This window comes from Saccopteryx bilineata, chromosome 4 (genome assembly GCF_036850765.1).
Source record: "Saccopteryx bilineata isolate mSacBil1 chromosome 4, mSacBil1_pri_phased_curated, whole genome shotgun sequence".
In the NCBI taxonomy this organism is placed as follows: domain Eukaryota; kingdom Metazoa; phylum Chordata; class Mammalia; order Chiroptera; family Emballonuridae; genus Saccopteryx; species Saccopteryx bilineata.
The window spans coordinates 10,922,222-10,944,173 of NC_089493.1; the positions used below are offsets into that span (position 1 = coordinate 10,922,222).

General features: G+C 44.9%; 1 protein-coding gene across 4 annotated transcripts in view; it reads right to left on the reverse strand.

Moving 5' to 3' along the window:
* Window positions 1-21,952, reverse strand: part of UNC79 (unc-79 homolog, NALCN channel complex subunit) — a 246,226-nt gene that overhangs the window by 52,126 nt on the left and 172,148 nt on the right. For all 4 annotated transcript variants that reach the window (XM_066276137.1, XM_066276136.1, XM_066276135.1 and 1 more), the window contains 7 exons: window positions 20,110-20,259; window positions 18,285-19,502; window positions 12,851-12,958; window positions 9,130-9,246; window positions 6,488-6,571; window positions 2,735-2,837; window positions 509-649 (listed from right to left, as the gene is read on the reverse strand). In XM_066276137.1, coding sequence (XP_066132234.1) covers window positions 509-649; window positions 2,735-2,837; window positions 6,488-6,571; window positions 9,130-9,246; window positions 12,851-12,958; window positions 18,285-19,502; window positions 20,110-20,259 — 1,921 coding nt within the window. The remainder of the gene's footprint in view (window positions 1-508; window positions 650-2,734; window positions 2,838-6,487; window positions 6,572-9,129; window positions 9,247-12,850; window positions 12,959-18,284; window positions 19,503-20,109; window positions 20,260-21,952) is intronic.

Sequence of the window (21,952 nt, forward strand, 5' to 3'; positions counted from 1 at the left end):
TCCCATCCCCCGAATGTGTGCATCCTTCCTTTTCCCGAGTCAGAACTGTGAGGCTGCTCCACGTCCATCTGTCCCCTCATCTGCCAATGCCCCAGTTGCATAATTAAGTGAGCCGCCCCGAGATTACAAAATGCCCAGCGAACCCATCTTAAAACAGGCAAGGAGAGATTAACAATATCTAAAGCATATAAAGTGCTCACTCAGAGCTATACACAGTTCTGAGCACTGTACATACATTCGCTCATAAAGGCAGACAACAAGCACCTGTCTCCTTAGTGTGTTTTCCTCTGGCTTCACTCGGGCACTGTGGCAGGTGACCCGACGCAGCTGGGGAACTCAACCAGAAGTTTGGTGCCTTTGGTTTTTAAAATTAGTCTGAGTTGATCCCACAGAGCTCAAGCATTGATAAGGTTACTAAAAGTTTCACTTTTGAACTGGTGGTTTTTATTTCATTATGGAAATTGAATAAGGCTCCTTCCGACCAAACAAAACAGAAGCCGGCATTCACCTTCCCACAGACTGCATGATGTCCAGCAAGAGCGGGGCGGCCAAGTCCGGGCTTAAGTGGATGAAAGTGGAGAGGACCACGATGGCCAGCCCCAGGGTTTCCTCATCGTACTCTTCCAGGGTGGCCCCGCAGTCATGGCATCTGCAAAGAAGTCAGAGGGGGGCTTGCATGAATGCCAGTGATGACTACAGTAACAAACAGGTCACATACGGTCGTTTCTGTTGAGTCTTAGAGAAGTCCCCCAAAGGAGGTCAGCAGTCTCACTCTAGAAATAAATAGGTGACTCCAATGCCACCCTCACCATAGACACAGAAACAGCCAGCACGCGCGGCAGAAACCAGCAGGGCTCCTCTGACCACAGAAAACACCCTTTCAGCTCACAAACATCTGGCTGGTACACAAACCACTGGCTGCTACGAGAACTGCTGCTCCCCTTTCCAATGAGAGCCGGTTGGATTACCAGTTTAAAGCTTCTGGGGGAAGGATTTTACGCATGTCAAATTATTGCTACGGACAGTCAGAAACTAGATATTTTTTTCATTTGTTGAAATTAAAAATGAAAAATGCCTAGACACAAATGGAAGCTTTACTACGTTTTCTAATTTAAAAATGTCCTATTTGTGGGTGGGAGATGGGTAGTCAACAGAACACTCTAGAAAGCCTGAGGAGCCTGGGTGGCCGTCTTTTCTCAACCACTAGGGTCAGTTTGATAAAATCACTGTGCCTACCAAGCGTCCTATGTAAAGGCGCAGTGGCAGCCACTCTTAAGGAACTTACAACTTGATGCTCTTTGTCTTCAGCTGACTTCATCTCAACCAAAGCCCAAGCTCCCCTCCCCAGACACAGCTGGGCAGCTTTCTAATGTGAAAGGGAAGTCTCCTGGGAAGAGCAGGGAACCCAAACTATGATTGCTATTGTTATCCTTCCATCTGAACACTTCCTAAATATATCCTTACGAATTTACTTATTAAAAACATAGGCGTCACACTTGTAACTAAAAAAAAAGAAGAGAAACGGAATGTATGTATACACGGGCAACCAGGAAGGCAACTGGGAAGACTGGGACTTGGGGAATAACACGCTATGGGGAAATTGTATCAAAGCAGGAGCCAAGAAGCGTCCTCCACAAGCAGCGAGGTGCTCCCCGCGTGGACATTCAAAGGCTTGTTGCTGCGCACGGCGCCCTCACGTCTTCAGGCATGACCGTCAGCTGTGCCAGCCGAGTGGATCTTCACACCAGCGCCTTCTACCTCCCCTTCCAATCTCCTTCTGTCACAAGCCTGCCCCATCTGTCACTTGGGTCACCTTTACCAGGAAGCCTCCCTGGCCCAAGGGGATTTCTCCAAACCTAAAATTCTATAACCCCTAGTCTTTATCATATGCACTGAGCAAGCATTTATGTGCCAGGCAGTGTGTATGGAGCTTAGAGTATAAAATATAGAAGGAAGTGTCCCAGTCCCTAAGGAGCTCAGAAACCATCAGAGAGCAAGTATGCGCTAACAACTAAACAATTAAAATCGGCAGAATAGACGGGTGCCTAAAATACTATGGAAACTTGGAGAATGGCATGACTAATTCTGCCTTTTAGAGCAGGGAATCTGCCTTAAACTGGGTCCTGAAGCATTAATAGGAGTTCACCAGGCAGAGATAGCACAAAGAGCAGGGTGCCGATGAAATCAGAGTGGAGAGAACACATCGGCACGCTCCGGTGAAGATGAGGAGGCGTGGCCAAGAGCCCTGGTGCTGCGTGGCACAGCCACGCCCTCGCAATCCGACAAGCCCCTTGTAAGCTACGGCATCTGGACTTTATCCTGTAAGCAATCTGGGGACACTGAAGGCTGACAAACTGGGAAGTGACATAACCAGTTTGAGATTGTGAGAACAGATTCTGTTGGCAAAATAGGAATAAGGGAGCACGTCTCAAACGTAGTCCCATACTGACAGTTTGAGGTTTTTGGTGGTGAGGTTTTACGTGTGTAAAATTATTGCTAAGAATAATCAGTAAGTGGACATTATTTGCATTCGTCCAAATTTTTACAAATGCCCTGACGTGAACAGAAGCTGCCCCATGATACTGTGTTTCTAGAACAATAAAGGCATAGCAACACTATGGCTACAGTAATCTGAAGAGCAAATCACAGCACGCCTCCTCTGATGCTTCTTCATAACCCCAGCAAGCAAACTCAAATTCGGCAAGCACGGTGAAGGAAACAACCGCGAGCTTACTTGTCAGTCATCACCGTCGGCTGCTCGTCTGTGAATTCTTCAGGTGCGGGTACGAACATACTGACGATGCTGGGTGCTGAGAGCAGGCTGGACTTCGTGGCCCCTGGGCAAGCAGCAGACAGACAACCGGTGAATAAAGATCTGTTCCTGGGAGCCAGGGAAAGCCCAGTGCTCCTCTCATAAATCCTCCGAAGATCACATTCACCAGGAGGTAATGTGAACAGCTCAACAGCATTGTGACAAACCCTCAAGAGGAAAATGAATTCAAGAGATTGTGATTTGTTTCTGCTTATAGGAATTTAAGAACTAGACTCCTATCGCTCTCTCTGCTTCTTGACCTTGAAAAAAATCAGAGTTCAGTTGCCAACAGGGGACTAGGAGGAAGATGGAAAAAGGGGGGAAACTACTCGATAGCACCCTAACTGTGTTATGACCCTTATTTCCTAGGCATAAACGGAAGCTTCCTATACACTACTGCTTCTAAAACCACAAACATGTATCCACAGGAAACTGTGGATCATTTTGGAAAGGAGAGGAACAAGATCCCAGAACTTCACACCTCTAAGTAAGGAGAGATGTTTGAGCTAAGAAATGTCAGGATGCTTTTCTACTTTGGAAATCACTATCACAAGCCCCAAAGCAAAAGACTTCATTTTTCAAACTGAAATATTTAAGAATAAAATAGCAAGTGTTTTTGAAGGGCCTTCAGCCAATCAATACCACCCAGTTTAAAATTCGGGGGTTTTATGCCTTCAAAGAAATCGGAGGCAAGAATCTCAGCCACATGCTCTAGTGATGAGTACATTTGGAGAGACGCCTTTCCACTGAGGAGACCGTTCTCCATTAAAAAAAGGAGTGGTGGCCCTGGCCAGTTGGCTCAGTGGCAGAGCATCGGCCTGGCGTGCAAGAGTCCTGGGTTTGATTCTCGGCAGGGCACAGAGGAGAAGCACCCATCTGCTTCTCCACCCTTCCCTCTCCTTTTCCTCTCTCTCTCTTCCCCTCCCTCAGCCGAGGCTCCATTGGAGCAACGTTGGCCCGGGTACTGAGGGTGGCTCCATGGCCTTTACCTCAGGCGCTAGAATAGCTCCAGTTGCAACAGAGCAACACCCCAGAGGGGCCAAGCATCGCCCCCTAGTGGGCATGCCAGGTGGATCCTGTGCATGCGGGAGTCTGTCTCTCTGCCTGCCCGCTTCTCACTTAAGAAAAATACAAAAAGAAAAAGAAAAGAAAAGAAAAGAAAAGCAGCGGTGCCAGACACGCATGTTCTGTAGGAGACTGTGAGATTCTCCCGGGGCGTGGAAACGAGGCACTCCGAGAGGAATCCCAAAGCAACAATCCAGAGCGATGTCCTACTCTACAAAAAAAGAGAAACAAGAAAACACTGAGACTCTGAATTCTTCAGACAGGAAAGCAGGCAGAAAACCCTGATAGTGATGAATCTGTTTCTCATCAAGGAACTGGTAACTCGGTGCTGAAAAACAAACTCTAACTGTATGCTCTTTCCTTAAGTAGGTGAAAGGAAATAATTCAGAGAATCGCTTTCTAGAGGGCATCAACATAAAGATTTTAGAAACCTAGCCAAGTGGGCGACGTGTTTCAATCTGAGGGAGGAAAAAAAATGGTGTGGAAACCTTTGAAGAGTCAAACTGCTGTGGGGGGCCACGCAGACTGCCTGGGCTGATCAAAGGCTACACGCTGTGTTTATGGGGAGCCTGAACCTGCAGACCCAAGAGGCCGAGGGAAGGAGTCTGAAAATATCTTTATACCCAGAGATCCCACACAGGAACTCAAATTTCACTGCTATTTTATCAGCTGTTTCTGAGACACTACTCTTTCCTAAGTGTATATTATTAACGAAGATCTCTAATCGTTTTCATAAAGATGTACTTTGGAGTGGAGGCAACAGTATTTACTATAAGCATGTGTGTAAACTGGTGAATAGTAGAAAAGGCAAGCAGTGGGCCAAGATAAAAGAAGACAGGATTGATCACTCAGCAGTAAGGTAAACAGCCTGAAGTGCTTCGAGAAACCAAACCACAGGACGTTGACATCCAATAGTTAATGTACATTTCTTGAACGCTGACAGACCATGTCTACCAGATTCCCAAACACCAGTGCTAAACGTGGAGAACATCAGCCCGTTAGATATACGGGTGGTATATACACAGTCAGAGCATAAGAAATTGATTTTTTAGAAAGCCTCTGAATCGAAGCTTTCAGAAGATGACTGCCCATTATTATTATACAGAAATCATAGTTCAAGTCCAGAAAAGGGAGGGAATCAAAGTCATCTGGGCGGTTATAAGCCAATTATTATCCAATACAAATGCCAACAAGCAGGTATTTTTGACAATAGCATCATGAGGTTTTGTGTGTGTGTGTGTTTTTTTAGATGACAGCACATTATCTGTGAAGCAGTCATTTATAACAGCAGGTAGGTCACTTTACCAGGCAACACTAGCCAAATCAGTGAATTTCCGAATACTGTTAACTATGTGAAAGCAAAGAGCCATGTACCAGGAGAAGGCGGGAAATGCCAGCACTGCTGACAACAGTTCCGGTGCCACCACCTCTGGTTCCCCCACTGAATACCCAGTGAGCACATGGGTTCCCCTATTTAGTAGGGGAACCAGAACTAAGGACAGAAATAGAAGATTCTTAGAAACTTTAGAATAAAGATGGGACCTCCTCCAAAACCCAGAGTCAAAGCTGGAGGTTTTGACAAAAGCCACTCAGGGAACCCTGGAGGTAAGAGAAAATGTGAAGGCGCTGGTTTGTCTCAGAGCACACAGGCGCACATTAGTATCCGAGCTGCATCCGCGGACTCTTCATTTCACCGTCTGTCTCTGTTCTCACCACCTCACTCCACGCATGCTGCTGCTGACTGTCCCTATAGGGTCACAGGCAGGCATCAGAGTCTGTTCCACCACCCTGATCTCTGCTTATAAAAGCTCTTCCTAGGCCCATAAATGAGAAGTCCCCTCTCGTCAGATTCAGGGACTAAAACTGCTACTCGATGCCATGCAAACGTCAGCAAAATTGAGAGACAACCATCGCCTCATTCCTAGGGAAATCAGAAGAGAGATGCGGTCCAGAGTAGTAGGTCTGCTTGACCTAAGGCACTAGCTAAGAGATATGGTCATAATTCATTTTTGCTTTTTACAAATGATAGGTTAAACTGCTTTCTGAATTAGAAAAGGAGAAGAAAAGTAATGATTAAGGAGCCATGAGATAAGTTTTAAAAATACATATCCTAATGCTCTTAGCACAAACTTGCTCCTATGAGCAGCATCAAGTCAAGTGCATGTTCGGTGCAGTTTCAGACAGCGGAAAAGAAGACGCTCATCCACGATCTCAACACTCCCGCAGGAACACAGATCAGCCGGACCACGCTCAGAGACGCAGGTGCAGGACGATCTGGAGGCGCTGATACATATTGGGAGGAATAAGGACCCAGGGACGTGCGGTCTAGAAAAGACTGAGGGAGTCAGCAATGGGTGGCTGTTGAGAGAGACTCGACTTGTTCTGTGCGGTCCCAGGGGTCAGAAAGTCACTAAGAGGAAGAACTTCCAGTCGGCTGTATTCAGAGGGGAGACGGCATGCACTACCACCCCCGGGAGGGGTCTGAGCAAAGGCCGGAGCCACTTCGTGAAGCTGCTACACAAGAGACCTCAGCACCTGCTGGATGACTCGGTGACGGGCAGGCAGTTTCTTTCCGCTTCTCAGACTCTGAGGTTCTGTGACTCAACTCACCTCTCATTCTCAGGGGCTGTCCCTCCAGGTCAGGGTTTAGGCACGTGGGCACATTACACTGGCGTTTCCCGGGCTGTGTCTGTTCTGTGGATAAATGGAGCATCTCAGTCTTCAAGGTGGTCAATTTAGCACAATTCACAATACAAAGAATTTAACCAATAATCTCTTGGGGCAGTTTGTTTATTTATTTGGTCATCATTACTGCTGATTATTAATATTTACAGGAAACATCCTACTTTTTAGGGTAGAGCTGTTTGGGGTTTCACTATACACCTGCCCTTCAGGCTTATGAAATGCAATTAAAAGCAGAACATCTAAAACCATCAAACATAGCCTAGTCCCCACCCCACCCCCAAAAAAACCTCAAATCTCCTATCTCTCTTGACATGAAATGAAAAAATGGAAGGCTAATGCCACAGCCATAAAAGAAATGTTTTATGCAAATCAAGAAATGCATAAGCGATCATTTGGGGCAATGACCGAAATGGTCATACAGGAAACACGGGGACCTGGTAGCAAGGAAATGACAGGCGTCTGACTGAGGGCTGAGGGTCAGGGGCAAGAGCGGAGAAGTGGCGTGTGGGGAACGTTCGTTTCATAGGGAAGATGAAGCGAAGAAGTAAGCCATCAGATGTGTGTGGACAGATGGAGCAGAGACGTGCATTCTGGGAGCGAGCAGGGGCATCCTGAGGTGAATCGGTCGTGACCCGTGCTTTACTTAAGCTGCCTTTCTCCGTGCGTCCACATGACCAGAGTTGTGCTTTTGAGGATTTGTTCTCCAGTGAGTCACTGAATCAGCACATGTGGTACGAAGAGGCATGCCACCTAACACTGAACCACACATTCATCGACTCTCCTCTGCCCCTGGGTTTGGGGAGAACTATTCATGGCACTAACAAAACCAGGAATGTTGACATGACGCTCTAGTTGGACTTGGCGACTACCGAACCAACTTCGAGGGTGGAAAATGAGCCCAGGCAAACTCAGATGAAAGAAATTCAGACAACACGTAAGTGGCAAGTATTAAATGAGAAGCCAGAGTGACGCGAACAAGGCTGAAGCTTGGTTGAAAAGTGACCAGTTCAGTTAAATGGGTTATTTGGCGTCGTGTAGATTTTTCTCAGCTCAAAATTTAGATCGGAAATTGAGCTCTATTTGCCTTTTTATCGCTGCCGAGTCAATCAAACTGGGTTGTAATGGGAGTCAGAAGCTAACATGGTTAGCTAAGGCTGAGCTGCTTGCCATAGAAAACAGCACAATGGTGAACTACTCTCCGGAGCCCCCAGGTCGGCCTAACAAAAGCTGGGCATTTAATGACTGAAGAGCTAACCAAACACAAGCTCTCATTCTCAGCTCCTTACACAAAGGAAACTGTTTCTCTCCATCTAGCAAAGAGAGAAACACAGTCCTCTTGGGTGTGGACCGGAGAACTTCACCCACACCCTCGAGGTTGGTTACCCCATGTCTTTCTCCTCGTCACTCCTGCCCGCTGGCTTTTGGCCATGTCATTACGCACTCCCACCTACCACTAAAAGATAAAACACTGAACTATAAAATGTTAAGAACCCTCGTAAAGGCCAGGAGAGCTGAGCCTATCTGTTAAACGTAGGGTTGACTACAGTGTGTGGTAGGACTTAGTTATCCACATCAGCTCTTTTGTCCTGGATAACAGTGGGGGGAAATAAAGTGAAATGTATGAAACTAGTGTGGTTTTGAAAAAATAACAATATCTCAAGATTTTGGCTTTGTGGACATTGTGCTATCTGGTCACAGGAAGGATAATGAAATAACCTCATATAACTGTAGCCGGAAAGTACTAACCAGGAAAATAAATTACCCCAATCCAAACGCTGGCCCTCAGGTCAGAGTGATAAAACCTGGGTCGTCTCCTAGTGCATGCATGCATGTTGCAAAGTGCTTTCACACATATAATCATGTAACCCAAATGATCCGTTTCATTTTAAAAAACAACAACGAGAAAAGCAGGCACTCCAACGAGCAAGATTGGGGCCATAACCACCGAAGTGGCACACGCACGGAGGGAAATAGACAGGGCATGACAGCCAGTTCTTCCTGCTAACTGGGGGTAGACGCACCTCCACCGTGCGCGCACAGGGTGTGCGGCGCAGCCTGACCACCCGGCTGCCTGGCACGCACGGCTCACATTCCCAAACCTACCGGCAGACCAGGGCGTCACTAAGCTGACGCTAATTATTGCTATCGATAGCCCCTAACTTGGGGTACTTTATGGTTTATAAAATAGGGAATATTGATGACCCGCTGTTTTGCTTTGTATTTTTAATTCGCATCATGAAATCACAGTTCCATTCTCTCCTTTATGCATATACAGGGTTTAACTCCCAGGTAGATAACCTAGTACATATCTGGAATCTGGGTCTTGGAGAAAAACAAAAGGGAGAGACAGAGAGCGGACCAGCCTAGATGGGAGAACAGGTGGCTCTAGAATGCTTGGGGAGTTTAACTAGACTTATTAATTACTTTAGGTTGTTTTTTTTTTAGATTATTTAAACCACAGAACACAGGGGGAAATCTCTATTCCTTAACAAGGGAGCAGAGGGGACACAGGGAAAGTGGCGTTAGCTAATCTGAGAGGTAAAACAAGAAGAAAAAGCTTGACCCACCAGTGTCCCAGCTGCTGATGTTATGGGGGGCGCTAGACTGATGTTCCAGCTGTCGCTTCATTAACTGGCTCATTGTCAGAGCTCCCAGGGATCCCCTCTGCATCTGCCTATACTGAGCTATATGGAGGAAATTAGGAGATGATTACGAGGGGGCAGAAATCTGCATGGCACACAAAGGCTCTACACATCCATACAGCATCTTCATTGAAGTTTCATCGGCTATTCGTAATTGTTTGGTAAAGTGTATGCTCCTGTCCAAAGGAGAAACAAGGCACTATGCTATCCCGGGTGCCTTTCTTCACTCAGTAAAGAAAGAAGCAGCGCCTATGTGCACTTACGTGTAGCCTGCAAATATTCACCCCGGTTACAACAAGATGATCATTGTCATTAACTTTTTATTTATAGACACGGCCTGGTTCCAAAGAGGATCTAAAATTTCACTTTGAATTTACAGCTCAACTTTCTTTCATGTAACTTGTGCATACATAGTTTCAGACACCATTATATCCTCGTGTGTGTGTGTGCATGTGTGTGTGTGTTTGAGTAGAATGACACATATCAACCCCAATTTAGAGAAACTGAAGCAAAGGAAGTCATGTTACTAGAAACCAACCAGCGTATGAGGTGGTCGTAAAGCCGAAACATGTTGACTGTTTTCAGTCTCTACAAGCCTCCACTTAACTTTTTGAAAAGTATGAATCTAAGAGCATTCCACACGGATAGTCTACTGAACATCCTTGTTTTAGAAAATAGTGGTTACGTAGTCATCCCGCAATGAGGCATCGACAAATACCCCACCCATAAATTGTGGAGCTATAAGCATTTCCAAACCAGAAAAACAACGGAGAGCACTCTGCCAGCAGACTGCTGAGTGGAGAGCGCCTGCCGCCCGCCCTCCCAGTCCTCTGTGAGGGGTCCCGGCAATCCCAGCCAGCAGCCCAGTGGGAAGGGCAGAGCATCACCAACGTGCTTTTTCTACATGATCCCAAACACTGGGATATTCGAGAGCTTGTGGTCATTCACTCTCTTAAAAGGACAATTTCAGAAACTGAAGCTCTGCACGACATTTCGGGGATGGTAGAAACCGGGATGGTCATATGGCCCCCGGAAAGCCTTGAATGTTACACACAGCTTTCGCGACCATGGTATCAAGGCAGCAACTCCGTGTGATGTGAAACCAATTATAACATTATCTTAATGTAATTATCATGCTGTTTGATTCATGATGATCATGGCATGCTTAGCTACAAAATAATCAGCTAATAAACTGATAAAAAAGAGGGGAGTCATGATAGAAATTCTTGTGTCTTGGAACCCACGTTAACTGAATTCATGGAAATGACTACGTAAAACTAATATGAAAAAAATCTCTGATTCTTGTAGTTGATTGGTAAAATTCACAATTTGATGACTCACTTTAAAAGTACAGCTTCTTCAAAGTTCAAAAGTGGAACTCTTTTAGAAGATTTAACAAATTTAAAAATTAGCAGCAAAAAAAAAAAAGATTTAAAACCTCTAGTGATTGAGTAATTTCTCCAATCCTCAGTTGTTTTTAAAGACAACAGAATTCCCTGAGAATCAAACCCTGCACGTGTAGCTCAGTGTATACGACACCTGGCGTTAGGCCTCCAAGTACACATCACCAAGAGCCACCGATACGATACGTTTTTTCAATGAAGAGGAGGAGGAAGGCGGAGATCTCATGAGGTGCCATGCGGTGAATTCAGTCATGACTCAGGGTTTACTGGTACATTGGATACATTTATTTAATGATACATAAAACCAGCACTGAACTCAAACCGACCAACTCATCTTAGCTCAAATTATACCCAACTTGGAATTCTCACTAGAATCCGCTCTTTTTTTTGTTTTGATGACTCATGCAAATTAGGAGAAAATACACTTTCATGATTTTAGTATGTAGACTTAAAAATGGGCATTTTATCAGGTTATCGAACAGATTTTTATGATAAAAAAAAGAATAACTATATTCAGAACTAGCATGCTTGGTTATCAAAAGGGCAAATAACTGTCACTGGGAAACTCTTTCTTAGAATTCCTATAGTCTCTGTTATAACTGACCTTGAATTATTGTAAGGTGTACTACAAAAGAGCACAGGCGTGAAAAGTCAGACAGCCCTGGAATCAATTCCTGCCTCTATAAATTGGGAGTCAGTAGCATCTGCCATGAATGCTAATAATATAAGGGATTGAATAAGGTAACAATTTGTGTAAATCACTTAGCACAGTGCCTGGCACATGACAAATGTCAAATAAATGGTGTCTCGTTATTATCATGACTGCAGACTCGCTGGGAAGAAGAGGTGTCTTGTTTATCTGCCTTTGCTCCCCAGGGCCAAGCGCGGTGCCTGGCACCCAGCAGACCCTCGATATAAACAGCCACTGAATGAACGCATGTAAGAAGGGCTGAACTGCCCTGGCTGGTTGGCACAGCGGTAGAGCGTCGGCCTAGCGTGCGGAGGACCCGGGTTCGATTCCCGGCCAGGGCACACAGGAGAAGCGCCCATTTGCTTCTCCACCCCTCCGCCGCGCTTTCCTCTCTGTCTCTCTCTTCCCCTCCCGCAGCCAAGGCTCCATTGGAGCAAAGATGGCCCGGGCGCTGGGGATGGCTCTGTGGCCTCTGCCTCAGGCGCTAGAGTGGCTCTGGTCGCAACATGGCGACGCCCAGGATGGGCAGAGCATCACCCCCTGGTGGGCAGAGCATCGCCCCCTGGTGGGCGTGCCGGGTGGATCCCGGTCGGGCGCATGCGGGAGTCTGTCTGACTGTCTCTCCCTGTTTCCAGCTTCAGAAAAATGGAAAAAAAAAAAAAAAGAAAGAAAGAAGGGCTGAACGGTAAAGATGATGATGTCGTTCTACACCAGTCCCGCTTCTTAAGTTACGATCTTTAGCTGGCTTTTTTCTGAATCATCCTCATTTTAAGAGAGTCAAATGAAAATTAACCAGCGACTCAGGCAGCATCCACACGGGACACAAACGATGCCGCGCATGTGACAAGGACATGCGATGAGGATTTGCAGAACTTGCACTTCTGTTCATATCCCTGGTTCCTGCGAACCATTTCCTATTCTAAAGTCTCTTCATTGCCTCCACTGACCAGGTGGACACTCCTGTCTTCGCTTCAAGCTCCTCATGACACAATCTAGGACTCAAAAACAGAAGGAAGTTTCTAAATAGTGGCCTTGTATATAAATCTTATAAAATGTCGGGCCATTTTTTATTTTCAGATCCAAAAGGGCTTGGTTCATCCATGATGTTGGGATCATGAGATATCAGATACATTTATTTTATGATAACCTAGATAAAATTCTGCCAGTGATGGAGGTGATTCGAATTAAAGTGATTCATGTAAAACTCTGCCGTAGACAACGCTTTTCACTTGTCCCAAACCCAGTTCCATGTTTTATGTCTAGGCTTGTAATATATATAATTCTAATTTCATTGAATGATGAAGTTCAGTGACTATTTCTGAACAAATCAGAATTCTGTTCCCATCTATATCACACTGCTTTATCAAACACTTGAGATGTTAACAAAGGTGGGCCTATGCCTCAGGGTCCCTGAGAACAAACAATACAGTATCACCTCGGAAGCTAACACAGCATTTAAAATAGAAGAAGAAAACAATATGGGGGGGGGGGGGTGAGAATGGAAAATAATGCAGCAGATAGCGTTCCAAGAACAATGTTGAGGAAATCTTACTTGATATTGAGGAATGGCTGCTTGTTTCTGGCACACCTGCTTCTAGCGTCGGGGCAGATGAGCACTCCCGTGGCATTTCCAAAGTAGAAAGTCCTTTAGGAGAGGGATCTACAAACACAAATATCGTTGCAAACTCAGGGCACTGATTCAAAAGCAAGTCCTAGAACCTTTTCTCTATCCTTTCCCCTCCACCCTGCTCATACACCCATTCTGCTTATATTATATTACCATAATCTAATCTACTTTCTGTCCCTATTAATGACTTTAGTGGAATTATATACGAAGTGGGTTCAAAGCTCCATGGGGAATTGCTTGCATATGGCACTCTGCACCTGTGGGTATGCCTCTTAGAGGTCAATGAAAGCACAATGACCAAGCCAAGGCTCCCATGGTCACACTGCCCTGAATGCAATTTCTTTTCATCTAATACTGAAAGGTGCTTCCAGTTCATTCCACTGAGATATTATTCCACCACTCCACCTTTGTCTGGCAATTTCCTGCTCATCATTCACATCTCAGTTTACACAGAAAATTCCTCCTCCGGGAAGGGTTTTAGGAACCCCTCCTTTCAATAGGAAAAATACTGTGCAGACAGAAACACGGCTCAGGTGACACACTCATGTTCATTCCGGAAAACCCTGTCCTAATCTCTCCCTAACCTAACACACTGTGATGTAATTTTCTATTCACTTGCCTATAACTTCGCTACACTGTAAGTAATTTAAGAGCAGGGACTCTGATGAACATTGAAATAAATACTGTTAACTCAGATTTTATGATTTACTAGTTGAGAAAGAAACAGACTAGATAATTTGCTTCTTCTATTTGACAAACGTATCTCAGGTGAAATATTTCCTTCCTACATGTTATTTGTCTTATTAATCTAATGGGAAATGAGGTATTCCACATTTTTCTAGGTAGAGATTATCCTTTAAAACTTTTTGAAAAGTTTAATAGGTTATCAAAGCAAACCTCCTAAAATTCTTTACAAACATCCTGAGATGTCAGGTAGCACTCTCTACTAGACACAGAGAGTGACCGGAAGCCACCACCCCTGGCTCTCATGATGATACAGTGCTGTACTTCAGGGATGCCCACCCTAAATGGCTCACGTGCTTAAGCTTAATAATGTCTCTGTCTCATCCTTTTCCTATAATCAGTCATGTTTTTCTTGCCACAGAGGAAGACCCATGATTACAACATAAGTATGCAGATGTTATTCTATTACTGGATGACCACAAAACTTGTAAAACTGTCAGAAATAAAAAGTAAAATAGATCTCCCAGGTGAAAGTGTGGGAGAAAACTTTTGAATATTGATTTTGAAACATCTATTTTTTATTCTCAGAGGGCTTTCTGAATAGATATGGTTGTCAGATTAATAACTTCTTGGTAACAACAAAAAAAAAGTATAACTGTAATTATCTATCCCAAACTCTTTTAATAAAGCATAAAATAACTACCCATTTTAAATTACCTTCATCATTACGATAGTAAAGATTATTATTTTTCTCTCAGGCCTTCTCCCTAAGCCGCTAGCTAAAAATCTGCACAATTATCTCTTTTCCCCCTATCTGCTTCTGTTTTATATATGCTGCTTCTATGGCATAATAATCCCATCAATAATAGAGAAATGAGAAAGCTTAGTGTTAATTTTCAAGAATTCTTTGAAAGATTATTGACACTTTTAGAGGTTGTTTTTTATTTTTTGTATGCTTATTAAAATCCTTGGTGCATCTTTAATTTTAAAGGAACAGCATAACTGTAAGATAGTTATTAATAATCATTAGTGTACCAAGATTCTTTAGAACTGGGTGTAGCCTAGGCCTCGGGTTTGATCAAAGAATGAAAAGAAATGAGAAAATGAGCCAGGCACGTATCTAGGGAAGACAGTCTCAGGCTGAGGGAACAGCCAGTGCAATGGCCCTAGGACAGGACCACGTAGAGAGTGTTCAACAAATGGCAAGAGGCCACTGTAGATGAAGAGAAGAAATGCAGAGAGAGCAGGGCAAAATAAAGTCTGAGAATCGGGACCATGTAGAAGCACTTTAGGGATTTAAGGACTTTAGCTTTCACTATGAAAGAAATGAGGTAGCCCTGGCCAGTGGGCTCAGCAGTAGAGCGTTGGCCCAGCGTGAATGTCCTGGGTTTGATTCCCAGTCAGGGAACACAGGAGAAGCGACCATCTGTTTCTCTATCACTCTCCCCCTCCCTTCTCTATATTTCTCTCTTCCCCTCCCGCAGCTATGGCTCAGTTGGAGCAATTGGCTCCAGGCACTGAGGATGGTTCCATGACTTCTACTCAGGTGCCAAAGTGGCTCGGCTACTGAGCAATGGAGAAACAGCCCCAGATGGGCAGAGAATCACCATAAGGGACTTGCCAGGTGGATTCCAGTTGGGGCGCATGCAGGAGTCTGTCTCTCTGCCTCCCTGCTTCTCTTTTGCAAAGAAGAAAAAAGAAAAAAAGAAATGGGGAGCCAACAGGGGGTTTTAAGAGAGGAATGGTATAATCTCATGCTTTAAAGGATCACTCTGGCTGCTATGCTGGGAAGTGACAGCATCAATAGGGTAGAAGACAGGGGACAGGTTAACGGTTAAATGATGACCCAGATGAGAGGTGATGGTGGCTCAGACCAGAATAGATGTTGGGGAGGTCGTGAGAAGGGGCCAGATTCTGGATATACTATGAAGGAAGATTAAGGTGGTCAGGTAAAATGGAGGACACCCAGATTAAATTTATTGTAGATGAACCACAGGTAACTGTTCAGTATGAGTATGTATCAAGCAATATATGAGAGACGCAGCCCAATCACTTGACTCCTCCCTGAAGCCACACCCTTTGTCGTGGGATTTCGAAGTTCCTCCCACCGAAGAGGTAGAATATACTTCCCCTTTTGACTTCGGGGTCAGCCATGTGATTATTTTCAGCTAACCAAATGTTTGCTGCCATAACCTGAGCAAGGGCTTGAAAAACACCTGTGCAATTGGGCTTATTCTTCTTGTGCCTCTTCCATCATCATGAGAACATTGCTGGGAGTAACAGTCTGAAGGGGTAATAATGAGCAGGAAGATGCCTATCCCCTACCCAAGCCCCAGGGCACCGGGCAGTGGGGAAAGCCATGTCCTCAGGAGGGGACAGCTGGGCTTCCACTATTCCTTCCATAAGAAGGCAAAGGAAACAGTCAGAGGAAAGAGTATGGAAGGGATTTTGCTCATTGAAGGGCCTGAATTTCTGACCAAGGCAGGATTTCAGAAATCAGAATAGGCAGGAGAAAGATTAAGAGAGGGAGGTGTGCAGGGCCTTATGGAAATCAGTGAGCAAAATGAGGGCAGGCTGGGCTCCCTGCGGGGACAGACGTGAATAGAGAGAACGTGCACGATGAAACCAGACTTGGTGGGCTCAAGGCAGTTGGCAGTGGCAAGGTGGTGAGTACAGAGGGCTTAGGAGGGGAGGGAGTCTGGCCTCCCTCGACTCCAGCTGATGGGGGCAGGAAGGTCTGGGGAAGCTGAGTCGTTCTCTGAGCACATGGGTCTCCTTCCAACACCCAGCAAGGAAGGGTAGGAGATTGGTATTCTGTGAGAGGTGGGGCACTACACAGATAGAAAATGCTTATGACTGGACAATATATATTATGTTTAAAATCACATTATTATATCTGTCAGATACTTTCTTCTTGTCCGAGTAACAAGTGTATTAATGTAAAACCAATTTCTTCCCTGGTATCCTGGGCAACAATCTAACATAAGGATGAATAGAGAAAGCAACACCCATAAACAACATATGTACTACAACCTATTATATATACTATATATACCCATTCATAGACCGTACATAGTTTCCTATGTACCCATCCTAGAAACCTCTGTAGTTTCTAGGCCAATGCCTTCCACCATCTACATGCAGAAATTTTCCTGGCTCCAAACAAAAAAAAAAAAGGTATCCCGGTTTCCCTAGAAACCTTCTTAAACTTCTTGTTATTACCAGGATCTTTTTCTTTCCCCCCTGCCTGGCTGGAGCATGACCTTCTCCAAACACATTAATGTTCAATAGATTTTCACAGAGCACCTTTGAGGTACACTGCTCTGTCCTATGAGGTAGATTATAGCTAGAAACCTCAGGAAAAGCCAGGCAAATAAAAGGCTGGAGCCCATTTTCTTAGGAGCGACTTCTGTATGGAGGAGTGGGAGAACCAGGACTAGAATCAAGACACTCGTCCTGGCACTGTCCCTGCCTGGCTGTGTAACCTGAGGCGAGACACATCACCTCCTCAGAGTGTCAGGACCCCCTACAGAAATTGAGGTATCAGCCTTGGCCGGTTGGCTCAGTGGTAGAGCATCAGAACAGCGTTTGGATGTCCTGGGTTCAATTCCTTGTCAGGACACAGAGGAGAAGCGACCATCTGCTTCTCCACCCCTCCTCCTCCCTTTTCTCTCTCTCTCTCTCTCTTTCTCTCTCTCTCTCTCTCTCTCTCTCTCTCTCTCTCTCTCTCTCTCTCCCTCTCTCTTCCTCTCCTGCAGCCATGGCTTGGTTGGAGCAAGTTGGCCCCAGGTACTGAGGATGGTTCCATGGCCTCATTTCAGATGCTAAAATGGCTCAGTTGCTGAGCAACAGAGCAACAGTCCCAGATAGGCTGAGTATATCTTAGTAGGGGGTCTGTTGGGTGGATCCCAGTCAGGTGCATGTGGGAGTCTGTCTCTCTCCCTCCCCCGCTTCTCACTTACGGGAGGAAAAAAGGAAAGAAAATGAGGTCTCTGCGGTTATCTGTCATAGAAGTAGTGCCACTGAGGAAAAAAGAAATGGCACTTGAGGCAGGAAATCATGGGCTATGATAACTTCACCATCAAATGGTGTCCACAGATTAAGGGTCAGTTATAGCTGGGTTTTGTTTTGTTTTGGTTCCTGAGAGCATACATTGTCCGCCATCTTGCTGATAGTGGGTAAAATATATAATCAGCTGCAGGCCCTAAAAGATTATAGTATACAGTCACATCTTAATTATTCTAAGTGCTCTTTGCTTTATTTAGCCCTTCCTGTTCGCTCCTCCTTTGGACTAGATCACAGCTCCCTAAAGTGTATAGCAGGAAAACAAAAAGCAAAAAGGTTCCAATTAATGGCTTCCGCTGACTGAGGGAGGCTAAAACGGGACCTGAAATATCTTGATACGAATTCAGCATTGCCTCTTATTTCCAAGGACAGTCAAAAACTGACTGAAGAGCTTAAAAACAACAGATGCAGAAATGTTTATGGAGCCGATGGGACCACGTCTGAATCCAACACATGAGGCCAGGCAGAAAGGCTTCGGAGTGATTAGGAAGCAATTATAATGTCACCCCCGACATTATAAGATTGTAAATTTATGCATAGTCAGCGCCAAGATCCTAGCGAGGAAGATGCACAAACTTGCATGTGGTTGGGAGAAGGGGCGGGAGCTTACCTGGATCTTTCTGTTCCCCCAGTTTGTCCAGGATGTTGAAGGAGATGTCGAGGTACTCTCTCTGGATGGCGCTGACAGCGATCTTCCTCTGCTTCCTCTGCCTGGGGACGATCTGGATCTTAAATTCGGACTCCTCCCCTCCCTCCTCTTCTGCCTTCCTCTCGGCGTTCTGTTCTGTATCCGACTCAGCGCTGGTGTCGGGCTTCTCGCTCTCCCGTGGGTTCTCAGCGTCTTCGGGGACTTGGAGGAGGGCGGTTTTTGCCCCCGGACTTGCCATCAGCCCACCCGGCGTCTCCTCCTCGATGCCGGGCTCAAAGTTATCGTCCAGGGACATCTCGGAGAGGGCGGATGACTTCTGGAGGAGGTCTCGTTTCTGTTTCAGTGTGAGCAGGCCGCCGCAGGACAAGTCCTCCGGCCCCACTAACCTGGACAGTTCTGCAGGGTCTGCGGGCTCTTCCAGAACTATGAGACTGGGGTCCTGGTCGCCTGCTGGCTGACTGCTTCCTGAGTCCTTGGAAGAGAAGTCTTTGGAACAGTCCTCCACGCTCACTTGCACAAGGGGAGTCATGCTCAGGCTGAGGACAGAAGGGTGTCTGGGGAGGGAGGGCGAGGAGGCAGCATTCTTACCAGGGGCACCATCATTTCCTTGGTCCATGGTCTCCTCTTCGTCGCTCTCTACTATTCGGAGAGGGGGAAGAGGTTCAAACACAAGAGAGTCGCTGTCAGATGTTGAGAGCACAGAGTGTTTCTCAGGCCCAGAGGCTGAATCTGAGGACAAATCTATCAGATCTAAATCCTCCTTAGGAGCGGGCTTCACGGGAGAATCGACTTTGACCTCAAACGTCTCCATACAGTTTAACCTAACTTCTGGTATCACGGGCCTCCGCATCTCCCGAAAACCTTCCGCAGCAGGGTTCTCAGGGACGTCGGTACTGTCAGGCCTGGTAGCAGAGTTCTGTCTGGGACGCCCGTGGTCACGTTGTCTCTGCGTGATGTAAGCAGCCTGGGCGGGAGGCTTATCTATGTCACACCGGTCTATGCAGGACTTCCTACGGTGCTCGTCTAATGTAAACAACAGGGAGTCTGCATTCCCTATATCAAGAGATTTTTGTTTTAAAGAGCGCAGCTTTTTTTTCTGAATGCTTTCTTCTCTCACACAGTGGAGAATGCTGTCTTGTAACGCACTCGTCTCTCTATATTCAGCCAGCTCTATTTCACCTGATTGAAACAGAAAAAGCTAGTACTCTTTTACTGGGAGGTTCCACCGTTTCTTTTCCCCCTCATACTTGGGCATACAATTAGCATAAAATCATCATGACAATCCCAGCTCCACCAGAAGGCAAAACTGACTTTCTGGCCAAGTTTTTTTTGTAAGGTTCATTCTAATTTAAAAAAACAAACAAAAAAAAAAACAAAACAAACTTTGGAATGCAAGAACCCACAATGGCAGTTTAAGAGCATATTTCCAAAATTGGGCTTTGGGAAAATTCCTCAGCCCTGTTCATTTGTACACAGGAGAGGGGATCGCTTTTGGCCGAGGTAGATCTAGGAAACTGTGTTCAAATTGTGTGGAAGAGAAGCAAACATTTTGCAACAAATCAAATCAAGCAATGGCCCTGTCGGACGATCATGATGTTAATGATGTTTCTGTCAATTCACGTATATATATAATTGTGCATATATATATATACTGTTTGTGCATACATAGATATAAAATCAACAGTATTAAAATGCGTAGTAACATAATAAAATTAAGATTTCACCCCAAACAAACGGTAGAGTACAACATTTCTGCATAAAAGTACTAAGAGGAAAAAATTCATACTTCTCTGCACATTCATCTCAACCGGCTGGCATTTCACCACCTTGCTGCCGCCTATCCTTTTCAATCTTGCAAAAAAAGTTTGAGACTCTTTATTGCAGGGTCCAGTAGGTGTGTCATGAATATCAGATTCATCAAAAACACTATCTTCTTCTAATTGGGGAGAAAAAGTCAAAATTACACTTACGAGGTTATTCTCTCTTAGGCTGTGTCTACACAAGCATTTCAACGAAAGCATCACAGGGAACCTAGCCTGGGGAGGTTCCTACGCCAGCCCAGGTCTAGCCACGGCTCGGCATTTCATCCAGACATCGAGTCATCCGTATGTGGAACAGGGCAGCCCAGTACATAGCTGCCCCTCGTTTCCCATGGGACAACTGGCAGCAGTGTCAAGAGAGGCACCTCAATATTCCAACAGAGCCTTCATGTGGAAGCGTTTCCAATGCGCTTAAAACCAGGTAACACGTACAAATCAGGAATCTGTGATACTCTTTGACATCCCTGCTTTTGGTACATGTTTAAGGTTAATTTGGCAAAAGAAAAGGAAACAAAAGGAGTAGATTTCACTCTTTCCAAAAAAATATCTGCCTTCCTGGGATTTCAGAACTGGCATAGACACAGCCTAACAGTTCATGCACCTTACACTTTGTGAATGCAAAATACTGTACTCTACATTTGGCAATGGGACACACGACACACAGAAAAAGCTTAGGAAAGCCACTGGTCATCTCGAAAGCTCCACAAATGGTTATGGACTGAAAGAGTAAACAAAGAAAAGAAGAAAACAGAAAATAATATTTCCCCTGAGTTAAGGCTCTGCCCTGTGTAAATATCATGAATTCCCAGGAAGAAATGTGACTCATCATCCTGAGGCTCCATAGACAAACCGGTCACTAGAGTGCCTGTCAAGCTTGTTTCTATGTCCTCTTCTATCTCCATTTGGCCACTTTTAAATCAAAGAAAAGCCCAAAAACATATTAATAAGGAAAAGGGCTGGCCACATTCCGACCCATAAAGTTCACTTAATTTCCAATGGTCTCTGTTATGCTTTGGAAAGCCAAAGCCAGGTACAAAACAGCAAGAGAAGGGGCGACTAAAATGCACTTGACACCACAGTTCATGGGATTAGCCTACTATTCAAGTTGAATGTCACTGAAATCATAGCCTTTGACCTAAAGTTTTTGTCTGTCTATATGACAAAATAAAGCTCCAGGGCAACTACGATTATTGACGATTTCTTGAGTATAAGGGGAGTACAAACATCAGGTTAAGTTTTGGTCTTTTTTTTTTTTTTTTTTTTGTCAAATAAAAAGTAAATGTTAACAATCCAAATAGATACAAAACTCCCAGTGAACTTCCACAAAGATGAGAAAGCTTATCAAATTCCTGTGTTTCTGGGGAGATGCAACACAGTGATATGTTTTAGTTTATATTTCCTTTATAAAAATATATATATACCCTTTTTAAAAAAAAATAGTTCTTTGAGGAAATAGTTATGCAATTTCCATTACATGTCTTGGAAATAATTCTCAAATGTACTGAATAATAGAGAGGAAAGACTTCAAGATGGCACCTCCCAACCAGAAAGGTTCATCTGAGATTGGCCCACCGAACACTGAGCCCACACTGAGGACATCCACTGTGTAACTGAATCTACCCAATTTCTCAGGAACTAGTACTTACACTGGTAGACAAGATATACTTCAGAAAGGAGCTGGTTAGTATCATAACTGAAAAACTTAGTACTCGGAGGCTTGTCTATGGCCAGCCTAGACTCTTGGACCTTGCATCAATAAACCAGTAACGGAATGCCGGTTCCAAACCACCCTACTGAGATATTTTCAGA